The sequence below is a fragment of the Mesocricetus auratus genome, unplaced genomic scaffold, assembly GCF_017639785.1.
Source record: "Mesocricetus auratus isolate SY011 unplaced genomic scaffold, BCM_Maur_2.0 Super-Scaffold_100025, whole genome shotgun sequence".
Taxonomy (NCBI): domain Eukaryota; kingdom Metazoa; phylum Chordata; class Mammalia; order Rodentia; family Cricetidae; genus Mesocricetus; species Mesocricetus auratus.
In genome coordinates, this window is record NW_024429206.1 from 1,894,150 (window position 1) to 1,909,559 (window position 15,410).

The 15,410-nt window shown below is 43.3% G+C and overlaps 1 protein-coding gene across 2 annotated transcripts in view; it reads left to right on the forward strand.

The window, feature by feature from the left end:
* Positions 1–15,410, forward strand: part of Pole (DNA polymerase epsilon, catalytic subunit) — a 52,693-nt gene that overhangs the window by 2,456 nt on the left and 34,827 nt on the right. For both annotated transcript variants that reach the window (XM_040731462.1, XM_040731461.1), the window contains exons 2-21: positions 945–1,086; positions 1,509–1,589; positions 2,207–2,251; positions 2,381–2,473; positions 2,742–2,896; positions 5,045–5,186; positions 5,711–5,791; positions 6,351–6,458; positions 6,751–6,861; positions 7,101–7,186; positions 7,403–7,522; positions 9,264–9,396; positions 9,581–9,694; positions 10,005–10,217; positions 10,517–10,624; positions 11,038–11,166; positions 11,247–11,349; positions 11,436–11,582; positions 12,123–12,268; positions 13,537–13,685. In XM_040731462.1, coding sequence (XP_040587396.1) covers positions 945–1,086; positions 1,509–1,589; positions 2,207–2,251; positions 2,381–2,473; positions 2,742–2,896; positions 5,045–5,186; positions 5,711–5,791; positions 6,351–6,458; positions 6,751–6,861; positions 7,101–7,186; positions 7,403–7,522; positions 9,264–9,396; positions 9,581–9,694; positions 10,005–10,217; positions 10,517–10,624; positions 11,038–11,166; positions 11,247–11,349; positions 11,436–11,582; positions 12,123–12,268; positions 13,537–13,685 — 2,406 coding nt within the window. The remainder of the gene's footprint in view (positions 1–944; positions 1,087–1,508; positions 1,590–2,206; positions 2,252–2,380; positions 2,474–2,741; positions 2,897–5,044; positions 5,187–5,710; positions 5,792–6,350; positions 6,459–6,750; positions 6,862–7,100; positions 7,187–7,402; positions 7,523–9,263; positions 9,397–9,580; positions 9,695–10,004; positions 10,218–10,516; positions 10,625–11,037; positions 11,167–11,246; positions 11,350–11,435; positions 11,583–12,122; positions 12,269–13,536; positions 13,686–15,410) is intronic.

Genomic DNA, 15,410 nt, shown 5'->3' on the forward strand with positions numbered 1-15,410 from the left:
ATAGATAGTCATTCCTCCCTCTCCCATGTTTGTCAACTGATGATCTGTTCTCCATCTCTATAATTTTATTTATTAAATGCTTTATAAAATGGCACAAATGTGTAGCTTGATAGCATTGGTTTAATTCTCTAGTGATCCATCCGAGTTGTGTTTATCAAGTTATTGCTGAATAGTATTCATATATGCATAAAATAAAATTACTCTTGGTAAGAAATATCTGAATTGGGATACTCAGTGGTTAAGAGCACTGACTCTTCTTCCAGAGGTCCTGAGTTCAATTTCTAGCAACCACATGGTAGCTCACAGCCATCTGTAATGAGATCTGGCTCCCTCTTCTGGCCTACAGGCATACATGCAGATAGAACATTGAATACATAATCAATCAATCTTTAAAGAAAAAGAAATATCTGAATTGTTTGCAGGTTTAGCCTTTATAAATAAAGGTGCTATGATATTTGCTTACAAATTTTTGTGAAATAAGTTTTCATTTCTTTGGCATAGAGCTTAGCATTGCATTTCTGGACTGTATGTGGTTTTAGTATCGCAAGAAGAAATGGTATACTGATGTGACTGGTGTTTTTGTTAGTGTTCTGGTGATAAAGTCAATTAGGTTGGGTTGGGGATTGCCTTTGCTGTGTTTTTCATATAAATGCTGTTTTGTTTTTGTTTTCACTGAGTCTTCTGCCGACCTTAATTTTTTTTTTTCAGGGATGCATATGCCATGCCTTATCAGAAACACATAGACATCAAGTGTTGTGACACATGTTCTTAGTCCCAGTACTTGAGAAACAGGCAGGTGATTGCTGTGAATTGGAGCCAGCCTAGTCTACATAGTGAGACCCTGTCTCCTAAACAAAGCAACAACAAAACACATAGATGGGAGTTAGGGGTCTAGAGTGGGAAATGTGGTGAATGGTAAAGCCTGATTCTCTTCTTTTACTCAGGGATGATGGTCCCTCTTCCTCAGTCTCAGCGCTCAAGCGTCTGGAACGGAGCCAGTGGACTGATAAGATGGACTTTAGGTTTGGTTTTGAGAGGCTGAAAGAGCCTGGAGAAAGGACTGGCTGGCTCATCAACATGCACCCTGTAAGTATCTGAATGAACACTGCTCAGCCTTTGGCTTCTAGTGGGTGGCTACATCCCTTCCTAATCATCAATCTTGTCTAATAGATGAGTTATGGGAAGAAGGAAGCCATTGTCTAAGAGATTTAGTTATTGGAAGTGCTTCTCCTTTCCTGTTTAACATGGAGACCACAAAGTGGCCACCGTGGTAAGATAAAATGAAAGATATGTCAGCCATCAGCTGAAAGCTTTTAAGAATTATTAAAGAAAAATTCAGAAAAATCCCCACTGGGGAACCATTATAATGCAGTTCTTATGAATGAGGCTGGTATAGGAGCTAGGTACAAGGATTTTTGTCTTTACAATACTCAGTTTCTCAAAGAGTAGCCCAGAAAGAGGTCTTAGGCTATGTAGAAGGTAATATGCTCATGTTCCATCTCCTACAGACTGAGGTTTTAGATGAAGACAAACGCTTAGTCAGTGCAGTGGATTACTACTTTATTCAAGATGATGGGAGCAGATTTAAGGTAAGTCCTTGACCTAAGAAAACTAAATCCTACCCATGACAAGTAATTGCTCTAAAATAAGGGGACTCATTCACTCTGTCAGGGAGGAAATGGGAGGCTGTAGTGTGTAATTGCTTGCAACCCATCAAGAACATGACCACTATGAACTTCATCAGCCACATTTAAAATACCCTGAGGGAAGGTAGCTCAGGAGGCTGAATAGTATTGCTTCACGCGTTCTTGCCTGTGAGAGATATGCACATCTAAATTTCATGTATGCAGTATCTTTAAAGAGCTCTCAAAGGTGCTTGAGAAATGACCCAGTGTTTAAGAGCACTGGCTGGTGTTCCAGGGCATCCTGGTTCAATTTGAAGCCACCTACAAGGCAGCTAACAGCTGTCTGTAACTCTAGTCCCAGGGAATCCAATGCCCTCTTCTGTTGTCAGGTCATCCGGTATATTCTTGGTATAAAGACATACAAACAAACACCCAGACACATAAAATAAAAATAAATCTTTACAAAATAAAAGCCCTCAAGGGTCAAGATGCCTTGTATTCAAGTTGCTTATAAGTTGCCACTCTGAAATATGTTTTCCCTTTTTTTCTTTCTTGTCACATCCTTTTGGTGACTTTTATAGGTGGCCTTGCCGTATAAGCCATATTTCTACATTGCCGCCAGAAAGGTAAGTCTGTGCTTGGTAGAAACAGTTCAAATGCTCTGTTCTTGTTTTACCAAGTAGATTTTAAAACTGAAATGGATAAGAAGGTAGGCCTCACTAACAGGAAATACATGAATTCTGATCCTGATTCAGGGTTGTGATCGAGAAGTTTCATCTTTTCTATCCAAGAAGTTCCAGGGTAAAATTGCAAAGTTAGAGAATGTCCCCAAAGAAGATCTGGACTTGGTGAGTATCCCTAGATCTTCTAGGGGCAGATGAGGCTGGTGTCTGCACTGTCTGTAGCAGACAGTTTTGGATTCAATAGAAGGCCAGGTCATTTACTGGGTAGTGGGGGAGCGTGGAAGATGAGGGATGATGGTTGCTCCCAAAGCTGTCTTTAAGGAACTTTGGTTGTATTGGCAGGTGCCACATGCAAACATAAGCTAGATGCTTTGACATGTACATGTTTACCTAACAGTCTCGTTAACTCATCAGCTGTCAATTTACTTTAAAGCCAAATCACTTGGTCGGCTTGAAGCGGAGTTACATCAAGCTGTCCTTCCACACTGTAGAGGACCTTGTCAAAGTGAGGAAGGAGATCTCCCCAGCTGTCAAGAAGAACCGAGAGCAGGACCATGCCAGTGATGAATACACAGCAATGCTCTCCAGGTAACTTTCCTTCTCATGAGCAAAGTGCTGGTTACTCTAGATAGCAAGCTGATAGAAGGCAGGAACTCTTCAGAGAAAATCCCTTAATGTTCGTCTATGTGCAGACACTTCAGATGTTCTTTCTGTTAAATAAACGCTATCTTCCCAAGGCTGTATTCTGTTTTGTGCACTAGCTCCTCTTACATAGGAGGTAGGCTTGTAGCTTTAAAATTGAGTTGCTATAGCAAAGAGGATATTTTAGAGGGCTCCCTCCTCTACCACTTTAACACAGTCTAAAAATGTTATCAAGTGTTTTGTTTTATAGATGCCTTCTCCAGAGAACCTGGAATATACAAAGAAATTTAAATGCAGAATACAAAGTACTGTTATTAAATGTTTAGGCACTTTAATAACAGAAAAATGCCTGGCAGTGGTGGCACACGCCTTTAATCCCAGCACTCAGCAGGCAGAGACAGGTGAATCTCTGAGTTCGAGGCCGGCCTGGTCTACAGAGCGAGTTCCAGAACAGCAAGGGCTACATGGAGAGACCCTGTCTCAAAAAAACAAAGCAGACGTCTTGGGTAATTGTTTGCATGATTTCAGAAACACTGATCACAGCCTTTTGATAAAGAATCAATTTAAGAGCCAGGTGTGAGCCCGGCGTTGGTGGCGCGCGCCTTTAATCCCAGCACTCGGGAGGCAGAGGCAGGTGGATCTCTGTGAGTTCGAGGCCAGCCTGGTCTACAAAGTGAGTTTCAGGACAGCCTCCAAAGCCACAGAGAAGCCCTGTCTCGAAAAAACCAAAAAAAAAAAAAAAAAAAAAAAAAGAGCCAGGTGTGGTAGCACATGCTTTTAATTCCAGCACTCAGGAGGCAGAGGTGAATGGTTCTCTGTGAATTCAAGGCCAGCCGGGGATATTTAGAGAGACTGTTTCAAAGAAGAAAAAGGGCCTGATTATGAATCTCCAGAACCCACATAAAGCTAATGTATATGTGATCCCAGAGTTTCTATGGTGAGTTCAGAGACAGACATGAGAATTCCTAGAAGCTCACAAGCCAAATAGCTTGGTCTATGTAACAACAAAACAACAAAAAAAAGACCTTATCTCAGTAAGAAGCAAAGCAAAGATCAACACCCACACGTGCATTGTGGCATACATACACTCATACTAAAAAGAAAAACAAATCAAATAGTACCCCTTTCCCACCCCCCCCTCAAAAAAAATTAGTTTGAGACTTTGGACACTTTTGCAGTATATCCCTCAACTCCAATCATCTCTGGTAATGCCATAAATTACTTTTTGGAATATTTTAAAATGTAATTTGTAATGAATCTGTAGGGGCCTGTGAGCTGTCTTGGTGATTACCATTTTTTTTTTAAGTCATTGAATTTTGAACTTAGAGTGATGGATTGTAGATTGTATTGTTTTATTTTAATTTAAATTGCATGTGTACTTGTATGTTACTGAGGATTGAACCTAGAGCCTTGTGCATACCACTGACCTTTTCCTTCTCTCCCTTCTTTCCTTTAATTGGTCGGTTAGTTGGTTGGAGTCAGGTTCTCACACTATAGTCCAGTTTGGCTTGGAACTCATGCTGACTTTATATTTAAAGCTGTTGTCCTGCCTTAGCTTCCCAATTGTTAAAATATTTAGTGGCTATTCCAATGGAAGATTTTCCACTTGGGTATAAGACTATTATAAAAATAGTTGGCATTATCTAGACACTTTGCCATGCACCAAGCTGGATGCTCTATGATATTAATACTTCACTCCTATAGGATAATATAGTTACTATCATCCTCATTATCTTAATGAAGAAAAGGATGTTTTGCAAGGATGTGTTGCATCTGTTAACACTACAGCTGTCCACAACCTCTGTGGTGTCAGTTCTGCTCTTTTGAGCTTTCGGGGGACCTCCTGACTATAGTTCAAAGTCTAACTTATATCATGTAACGTGTACATATCTCCAGTATAACCTAATTCTCTTTTTCCTGACCTGTTGCTCGGGTTGGGTGATAATACAAGGCTATTTCTTGAAAGACTGCCCTGGTCTTTATAGCCTTCCCATTTGCCTTTGTGTTTACTCTCTTCGAACTCTTTAAGTCTTCACTTCCTCGGTACCCAGCAGATCGTAATTGAGTCACTGTCTTTCTTTGCTTACTCTCCAGTATTCTGCAAGGAGGCAATGTAATTACTGATGAGGAGGAAACCTCTAAGAAGATAGCTGACCAATTGGACAACATAGTGGACATGCGGGAGTATGATGTTCCCTACCACATTCGCCTCTCCATTGACCTCAAAATCCATGTGGTAAGGTGAAGGTAGCTGTTGCTTGATTTAAGTTCCGGGGGGGATGGGGGATGGGAGGGGGTATTCTGGATAAATCTGCACAGAAATAGATTTTTCTGGAGCCAGCAAGATGACTTGGTAGGTAAAGGCACTGCTGCCCTGAGTTTGTTCCCCAGGACCCACATGGTAGAAAGAGAGAACCAAGTCCTACAAGTTATTTATTGACTTCCACACATGCATACACACATTCACACTCTAAGTAAATGTAATTAAAAGAGATTTTGTTAAATAAGTAGATATTTCTATTTCTGGATGTAGAACTTTTTAAACTTATTTTATTTTATTTTATTGATGTTTTGCCTATATGTATGTCTGTGTGAGAGTGTGGGATGCTGGAGTTACAGACAGTTGTGAGCTGCCATGTGGGTGCTGGGAATTGAACCTGAGAACTCTGGAAGAGCAGTTAGTGCTCTTAACTACTGAGTGATCTCTCTAGCCCCCGGATGGAGAACTCCTTAGTTAATGTATGCTTCATTATTCTGCAGGCACATTGGTACAATGTCAGATTTCGAGGAAATGCTTTTCCTGTGGAAATTACCCGGCGAGATGATCTTGTTGAACGACCTGTAAGTTGTTGCCTTCCTAAAATCTGTTTCTTCTTAAGGACTTTCTGAAAATAATTAGGGAGTAGTTTTTTTTTTCATCAGTCTCTAACCAAAAGCATATTTTTTCACTTGTGTTAACCATAAACATCAATATTTGAGCTAAACTGGATTTGAACCCTTGAGCTTTCATTTAGGTACTTGATAGCCAAGTGACTAAGAGTAGATTCGTAAGAAGATATTTATTCAGTTATCACTTTCAGTCATCAGGAAAATCTTTGTCTTCAATTTTCTTGTTTCAAAGATGAAAATGTCAGCTCCAACACAGTCACTTGCTAGTGCTGTCCTAAAGTTCAAGTGAGACAGTACATGTTAAAAAGCTTTGACACGGAAGTGGTCTGATCAGTAGCTTTATCCCTCTGTGTTTTCATTTTCATGCCCTCAAAAAACTTTACCATGGAGTTTTATTATTATTTTGGGATATGTATTTTATTTGTGGTGCTGGTAATTGAACCCAGGGCAGAATGTGTGTGTCCAAAGGATGTATCCAGACCTGAATTCATGGTATATTTTGTCCTTCTAGGACCCTGTGGTTTTGGCATTTGACATTGAGACAACCAAACTGCCTCTCAAATTTCCTGATGCTGAGACAGACCAGATTATGATGATTTCCTATATGATTGATGGCCAGGTAAACAGATGCTCTTCTTGGGAAACTTACAGTGCTTTTGTGGGGATTTTGTTACTTTTTTGAGGCAGGGTCTCACTACGTGGTTTAGTTTGGCCTCATAGTCGTGGTGGTCTTCCTACCTCAGCCATCTGAGTTCTGAGATGGTGGGCAGGTGCTGCATGCCTGGATCACCCTCGTGTTTTTTGTGGAGTTCTTTGAAATTAGTTTCTTGAGAAGCTTATGGGTGGGTTGGGAGTCTGTGTCTCAGCTTTTCTGTGGTTAACTTGCATTGTCTGCTCATAAACTTTACCAGGGCTACCTCATCACTAACAGGGAGATTGTTTCAGAAGATATTGAAGATTTTGAGTTCACCCCCAAGCCAGAATATGAAGGTCCCTTTTGTGTCTTCAATGAACCCGATGAGGTAAAGAAGCTGCATATAGAAACTTCCTGGGTTTTGGTATAAGGTGGGGAGAGGCAAACTGATTCTGACTCAGGAGCTTGTTGCTCAGTGAGCTTCTTCTTCCATGGCCAAGGCTAGAGTGGGTTCCTTAGTGTATGGGCTGCTGGGGAACTGCTTCTGAGTATTTGAGGAGGTGCTTGCAAGTTGCTGAAAGCAGAAAAAAAAAGGTCCCACTGACTTCTATTGTTTGTTGAGCTCAGATCCATTTGATCCAGAGATGGTTTGAGCATATCCAGGAGACCAAACCTACCATTATAGTCACCTACAATGGGGATTTTTTTGACTGGTGAGTCTAGCTTCCTGTTGTGGGTAATTGTGTTAGGGAGGGGTGGGAGAGGAGCAGCTCTGCCTGTTGGTATCAGTGATTTTGTCATTTTTGCAGAGAAGTGCATGTGATCAGTATTCACTTCTCTCCAGTGTCTCCTTGGGAGCAGTCTGTCTGCATTCAAGGAAGAACAAACGAAGAATTAGAGACTCATCCCCATTGCTTGTCTCTTGTTAGGCCATTTGTGGAGGCTAGGGCAGCAACCCATGGACTGAGCATGTACCAGGAAATAGGCTTCCAGAAGGATAGCCAGGGGGAATATAAGGCACCACAATGCATCCACATGGACTGTCTCAGGTATGTATACACCACATAGTAGGGGCTCATCACTGTGATCCCATGATTGATATGTAGAGGTTTCTTTTGCAGACTGGGGACATTGACACATCTGTTGTGAGAGGAGATTGGCCTCTAAGAAACAGCATTGGGTCGTAGGGATCTGCTCTCTGCTTGTTGGTAGTCTTCCATTTAGTCAACAAGTATGTTAAACAACAGCCTGCAGAGTAGAAAAGCTGAGCTGAAAAGAAACATAGGTAGATAAAGATTCTGGTACTTACATAGATGAGGTCAGAGTGAAGCACCATGCTGGTCCTACAGGACATACGGTTTTCAAGATGAGCTCAGTATACTTCATGCTGACTGAAAGCAAGTAAGTGTCACAGGTATTGAAGTCATGGTGTTTAGAGCATGAGTCCATGTAGGTAGGAAGACAGATGTGAATACACAAAATACACAGAAGTGACTGGAGAGAATGGCATCTGAACTGGGCAAAGAGATGGGTTCCATCAGCCACCACGGTGTTTGAGGGCTGCTGCTGTTTGTTTTACTCTGATATTTCAGCCTTTGGGTTAGAGGGAGGCCAGGAGGTTGGGACTGGTTCACAGGGTAGGTGGTAGCTTGACCAAAGGCAGTGGGTAAAAAGGGATTTATACTCAAGTTTGCTAGTATGGCCTGAGGTCTCTGCTTAGTTGATTTGGAATGGGAAAGAATAATTTCGAGGTAAGAGGATTTTGCTGCAATCATGCTGGTGTGGAACCTTTGTGCAGTTGTAGGAGCCCAAGTCTAGATGGTGTCACCTGCAGCCATAGGCTTGGTTGAGATTTACATCCTAAACGAGGGTCTCATACAAAGTCCTAATAGATGGTGAACTATCGAGTTTAGAAGTGTAATGAGAGGAGAAGGCCTGCGAATCTATAGAGGAGGAGGCCATGGAGAATTTGCAGAGTGGGTGGACAGGTCATGAGAGACTGGATATGGTCACTGGATAGTGTAATCCCTGGGGAATGTATTAGTCATGTGCTAGATGCATTCTGGAGGCAGAAGTAAGAAGTGGAAATAAGTTCCATGTTGAGGGGGTACATTCTGGGGTAAGTGTGTACATGTGTGTGCACATGTAAAGCCCAGGGGTCAATGTCAGGTCTTTCTCCATTGCTAACTACTTAATAGTTTGAGATGGGGGACTGACAATGAACCTAGAACTTGCTCTTTTGGATAGACTAGCTCACCACTGAGTCCCTGGGATCCATTTGTCTCCATTCCTTTGACACTAGTGTTACTGACTCAAACCACCATGCCTAGCTCTTCCATGGATGCTGGGACTCTGAACTCGGGGCCTTATGGATATGGCAAGCACTTTACCTATCGAGCCATCTTTTGAAGCCTAGAGGGTATTTTCTTAAGAGTGCTCTGAGAGAGCTCATACTGAAAGGACAGAGTAAGAAGAGGAAAGATGGCCAGATAGTTTATGAAATAAGGTTGAGCGGTACAGAGAGGCCTGGGATTCTTGCTGTATTGCCTTTCCATTTCTCCAGAGCAAGAGGCTGAATTCTTTGTTAAAAGTAGAGGGTGAGGCAAAGGATACAAAGGATTCTCGGACATCTGCATGTACTCTGTGGATACATCTGAGATTCAAGTGAAAGCTTTATGAGAGTATGGCATTGGTTTCTTGAATGTCTTCAAAACCTACATTTTTATGTGTTGTGTCTGGTTTTGCCAGCCTTTGTGTTACCATCATCTCTAGAATTTGTCTTCTTGCCAGGTGGGTGAAGCGGGACAGCTACCTTCCTGTGGGCAGCCATAATCTCAAGGCAGCTGCCAAGGCCAAACTTGGCTATGACCCTGTAGAGCTGGACCCCGAGGACATGTGTCGTATGGCCACTGAGCAGCCTCAGGCACGTAAGCCCATTTGCTCTTCTATGCATCTCTGAAGTCATAGATATTCTGGCTTAGAGAGGCTAAGTTACCTGAGATGTCAGTGCTAGGCTCAGCCTTGCCTTCTCCCTGAACTTCATTTTCTATATTTCATGAATTCCCCTGGACCCTTGGTTTTTTAATGCTCTCTGATATTCTCCCCAGACTCTGGCCACTTACTCAGTGTCAGATGCTGTTGCCACTTACTACATGTACATGAAGTATGTTCATCCCTTCATATTCGCCCTGTGCACCATCATTCCCATGGAACCTGATGAGGTTAGTATCACCTGTGGTCTTCCAATCTTCCTCTTCTCTTTTCTACGTACACTGATGCTCAGAAGTAGACTGCTCCTAGAGACTGATAGTGAACTCCTGTGTGTGGCTTCACTGGCATCTTTCTGGAGTCTGGGGGCCCTAGTGTGAAAATAGCCCCAGGAAGCAGGGGCTGCTGTTACTAGATAGCTACAAAACTTCCTTTCACATGGCAGTCAAGGTTAGATTCTTTTCTGGTGGTTGTGGACTTTGCCTAGAAGTCAGGGCTTTTGAGAGAGATTTGGGGTAGCCAGATGCAACATCTTCCCTGCAGGTGCTGCGGAAAGGCTCTGGAACACTGTGTGAAGCCTTGTTGATGGTGCAGGCTTTCCACGCCAACATTATCTTCCCCAATAAGCAAGAGCAGGAATTCAACAAGCTGACAGATGATGGCCATGTGCTGGATGCTGAGACCTACGTGGGGGGCCATGTGGAGGCACTAGAGTCTGGTGTCTTCCGAAGTGATATCCCATGCCGGTTTAGGATGGTAAGCCTCCTTCCTAGGTCTTCTGGGGTTCTACTTTTCCCAATCTTGTGCTGTTGTGAAGCCCAAGAAGCCATGGCTTGAAACAGTCTTTATCTCCATCTCTCCTGTATTCCACTTCTGTCGGGTGGTTTCTCTGGCTTGGTACCACTCCCATACCCTCTTGGATAAGATGAGCTTCCATTCAAGGTTCCTAAGACACAGTGCACTTGCAGAGCATCCTCTGACACATCCTGCCATGTGTCACACTGGAGGCAGATTTAAAGATCTATCTGACCCGTGCCCTTTCCGGTCTTACACAGAATCCTGCAGCCTTTGATTTCCTGCTGCAACGAGTTGAGAAAACTATGCACCATGCCATTGAAGAAGAAGAGAAAGTGCCTGTGGAGCAAGTCACCAACTTTCAAGAGGTAGCCATCTAGAAGGCAGTGGATTGGCCTATATTTGGATCGGCTCCTTCTTACATGCCTAAAGCATCTCAGGCTCTTGATGTAGTTTTGTTATACTGCTTCTGGGATCTGCCATTCTAGCTGTTCTATCTTCATTATTTTTTACTGTACCTGGTTTGTGTTCTCTCTCTCTCCCTCTCTCTCTCTCTCTCTCTCTCTCTCTCTCTCTCTCTCTCTCTCTCTCTCTCTCTCTGTGTATTGTTTTGTTTTTCAACACAGGGTTTCTCTGTGTAGTCCTGGCTATCCTGGAACTCACTCTGTAGACCATCAGGCTGGCCTCCAGTTTAAGAGATCTACCTGCCTTTGCCTCCCAAATGCTGGGATTAAAGGCATGTTCCACCACCAATATTCCTTTGTTTTTCCCATCTCTGTAGGTGTGTGATGAGATTAAGACCAAGCTCACCTCCCTAAAAGATGTTCCCAACAGAATTGAATGCCCTCTTATCTACCATCTAGATGTGGGAGCCATGTATCCTAACATAATCCTTACTAACCGCCTGCAGGTGAGATCGCAAGTTCCCAGATTATAATCATCTCTCTTTGCAGACCCAAGTTGTTTTCTGACCCACTCCTCCTGTTGTAGCCCTCTGCCATAGTGGATGAGGCCACCTGTGCTGCCTGTGACTTCAATAAGCCTGGAGCAGATTGTCAGAGGAAGATGGCCTGGCAATGGAGGGGAGAATTCAGTGAGTGTCAGGCCCCAAAGGGTGCTCAGCAGGGCGGGACAGACCTAGATTCTGATCTTGGAATCTGTCTTTCACTTTCTTTACAGTGCCAGCAAGTCGCAGTGAATACCATCGAATCCAGCATCAGCTGGAGTCAGAGAAGTTTCCTCCTTTGTTCCCAGAGGGGCCAGCACGGGCTTTTCATGAACTGTCCCGTGAGGAACAGGCTAAATATGAGAAGCGGAGACTGGCAGGTGAGCAACTGGCAAGGCCACAGTTTGACAGACAGTGGCTCCTTTGATCAGGTGTGTGGGCAGTAGGATTTTAGATTAAAATTATATTCTCTCGGCCGGGCAGTGGTGGCGCATGCCTTTAATCCCAGCACTCGGGAGGCAGAGGCAGGTGGATCTCTGTGAGTTCAAGGCCGGGCTGGACCGACAGCCTCCAAAACAATACAGAGAAACCCTGTCTCATAAAAATATATATATATATATATATATATATATATATATATATATATATATATATATATATATATATATATTCTCTCTGTGGGGGTTCCTTCCTTTTTTTCTGCTTTACAAATGCTCAGGAAGTAACCTGTGCCACACTCTTGGTATCAAGTTGTCAGTACTCAGGGATTATTTTCTTTTACAATGATAATTAGCAGTGTCTGGGTTTTCTGTTCATTTGTTCCTTAGGAAAGTGAGCTCCTTAGCATCCCTGTGTCCCAGCTTGCTCTTTTGATATCTGGAAGGTTTCAGCTACCTCTCCAACACTCTGAATTATCTTAGATTATTGCCGGAAAGCCTATAAGAAGATCCATATGACCAAGGTTGAAGAACGTGTGACAACCATCTGCCAGCGGGAAAACTCGTTTTATGTGGACACAGTCCGGGCCTTCCGAGACAGGCGCTATGAGTTCAAAGGGCTACACAAGGTGGGTCAAAATAGAATGGTTTCTGAAGTGAAAGGGTTTTTGTTTGGCTCTGCGGAAACACCTGTAGTATATGGGGATCTTGTGAGGTGCCGCATTCGTTTGGATAACAAATGCACAGGTATCTATAAACATAAAGAATTGCTGGTCAGAAAAGATGGAGATTGTCATGGCCTAAGCCCTTGGAACCATGCTGACCAATTGTTTCAGAAGTAATTATGTAGCACCACACCTGCAAAAGGCACAGACTGTGCTGATAAAATCTGACTGAACTAGATTCGCCCATGAGTTGACTGCTTTCCCAGCACAACAGGTAAGTAGTCCTAAGACTCTAAGACCACCACATACACTAGATTTAACCCTCTAATTTAGAGGAATAAGGGGAATGACTTTTTCCCCTCTCTCCCTCTTCCCCTCTCTCCCACTCTCTCCTCCTCCCATCTCTCCTCTCTCTATTACTCAAGACAAGGTTTCTCTGTGTAGCTCTGGCTGTCCTAGAATTCATTCTGTGAACCAGACTGGCCTTGAACTCACAGAACTCCTCCTGGGATTAAAGGCATGTGCTACCACTGCCCCACTGACTTTGTTTTTAGATCATGATGACAATCTTGATGGAAGGCATGGTAGAGTGGAAGTACTTTATGGGGACAAATGGCACATGGAATAAAGGAGATGTGCTAAGGTATTAACAGGTGGCCAGTATAAAGAGGGCGTGGTCTTTGTCTTTTCTCAAGTTTTCTGTGGATTTGAAACTAGTGCATTTGTTTTAGTTTTTTTGTTTTGTTTTGTTTTTGTTTTTTTGTTTTTTTTTTTTTTGGTTTTTCGAGACAGGGTTTCCCTGTGGCTTTGGAGGCTGTCCTGGAACTCGCTCGGTAGACCAGGCTGGCCTTGAACTCACAGTGATCCGCCTGCCTCTGCCTCCCGAGTGCTGGGATTAAAGGCGTGCGCCACCAACGCCCGGCTTTGTTTTAGATTTTTAAAAATTTATCTATTTGAATGTTTTGCTTGCATGCGTGTGTGTATGTATGTATGTGTGTGTGTATGTATGATGCCCATGGAATTCAGAAGAGGGCATTAGATCCCTTAGAACTGTGGTTATGAGCCATCATGTAGGTGCTGGGAAACAAAAGTTGGGTCTTCTACAAGACCCACTGAGCCATCTTCAGCTCCAGATTTGAAAGGTTTTAATATTGAAAAACTAGGCTTATTGACCTCTGTGGGCTGAAATTGGAAAAGCTGTAAGATACTTAGGCTACTCAGTTTCCTTCCAGGTATGGAAGAAGAAGCTCTCAGCAGCTGTAGAGATGGGTGATGCGTCAGAGGTGAAGCGCTGCAAGAACATGGAGATCCTTTACGATTCACTGCAGCTGGCTCACAAGTGCATCCTGAACTCCTTCTACGGCTATGTCATGCGCAAAGGGTATGGACACATGCAGTAAATGAACAGGGAGGGGATGAGCAAGATGTGATGGCCAAAAAGCATGAAGTTGGAGGTGTCTTCAGGTATTAATGGAGCTAGCGGATGAATCTGTATTCCTGGGAATGTTCTTCAGCTCACAAAATGTTGGTGACCCAGGCTTAGAGGCTGGGTCCATGGCAGTAGGGTTTACATTGGTTCAAGGGTCTAAATGTTGGCTTGCTACTGGATACCTTGATTTAAGTATAGTGGGCTGGAGATAAGATTTGTTTATTTTGACCTTTTTATGTTACTGTATCATCACTGGAGTGGAAAAGGCTTTTAGGTAGTTGTTTAATAGTATCAGTATTTAAAGAGTGGACAGAAGAATGACCAATGAAGGGCGTAGAACTTGACTAATGGGCTGAGGTCTCGCAGCCAAGGTGGAGACTGTTCTTGGAAGAGAGAATAGGACATGGTCTGGGTGGGTGGTATGACCCATAGGGCCTGGACTCTGTTCCTTGGACAAAGCAAGTTCGGGCCTCTGGGGAAACAAATCAATAGAACGAATGTTCAGGAACATAGAAGAAAAGAGGGCTGTTAACTTGTAGCTTTGCAGAAAAGGAAAGAGAACTGATTGGACTTGATTTGGTCATATCTGATTGTGTTGCGTATGGGTGTAGACATGCACATACTACAGTGTTGATGTAACGGTCAGAGGACAACTTTGGAGAGTCAGTTCTCTCCTACCATGTGGATCCCTTTTCAAACTTAGGTCATTGAGCTTGGTAACAAGTATATTTACCCACCGATCCATTTTACCAGCCCTATTTGTTTTTGAGGAGTGTTTTTTGTAAGTTGGCAGGTTTGAGGCAGGGTTTCTCTGTGTAGCCCTGGCTGTCCTGAAACTAGCTCTGTAGACCAGGCTGACCTGGAACTCACAGAGATCTGCCTGCCTTGACCTCCTGTGTGTATTGGAATTAAAGACATGTGCCGCTGCTGCCATCATCCGGCTTATTTGTTGTCATTGTTGTTTTTTAAACATTTTAATGATTTGTTTGTTCTTATTTTATGTGCATTTGTTTTAGGTGTTTTGCTTGCATGAATGTCTGTATGAAGGTGCCAGATTCCCTAGCACTAGAGTCACTGTGGGCACTGAGAACTGAACCCAGGTTGTTTGGAAAAGTAGCCAGTACTCTTAACTGCTGAGCCATCTCACCGGCTCCCTGTTTGTTGTTTTTTTGTTGTTGTTGTTGTTTGGTTTGGTTTGGTTTTGGGGGGGGGTTTGTTTGTTTTTTTTGTTTGTTTGTTTGGTTTGGTTTTTTGGTTTTTACGAGACAGGGTTTCTCTGTATTGTTTTGGAGGCTGTCGGTCCAGCCCGGCCTCGAACTCACAGAGATCCGCCTGCCTCTGCCTCCCGAGTGCTGGGATTAAAGGCGTGCGCTACCACTGCCCGGCTGTTTGTTGGTTTTTAATGATAGTGGATGTGCTAAATGCTGCTGGGTCAGAATAGAAAGCAAACAGGGAGGAGGTCTAAGCCCAGAGAATGAGGTGATAGGCAGGGTGAGCTGGCAGGAGGCTGAGGACAGCTGTCCAGATATGGGCTTAGAGTTTCTAAGAGGCAGGTAGGTGAGGGTAGGATTTGGGGAAAGCTATGACAAGAATGAAAAAGGCATAGGAGTAAAGTGGGATTGATAGTCCTACTGACTCTGAAATTGTGAACTGATACATTGACGTGTAAACCCTTCC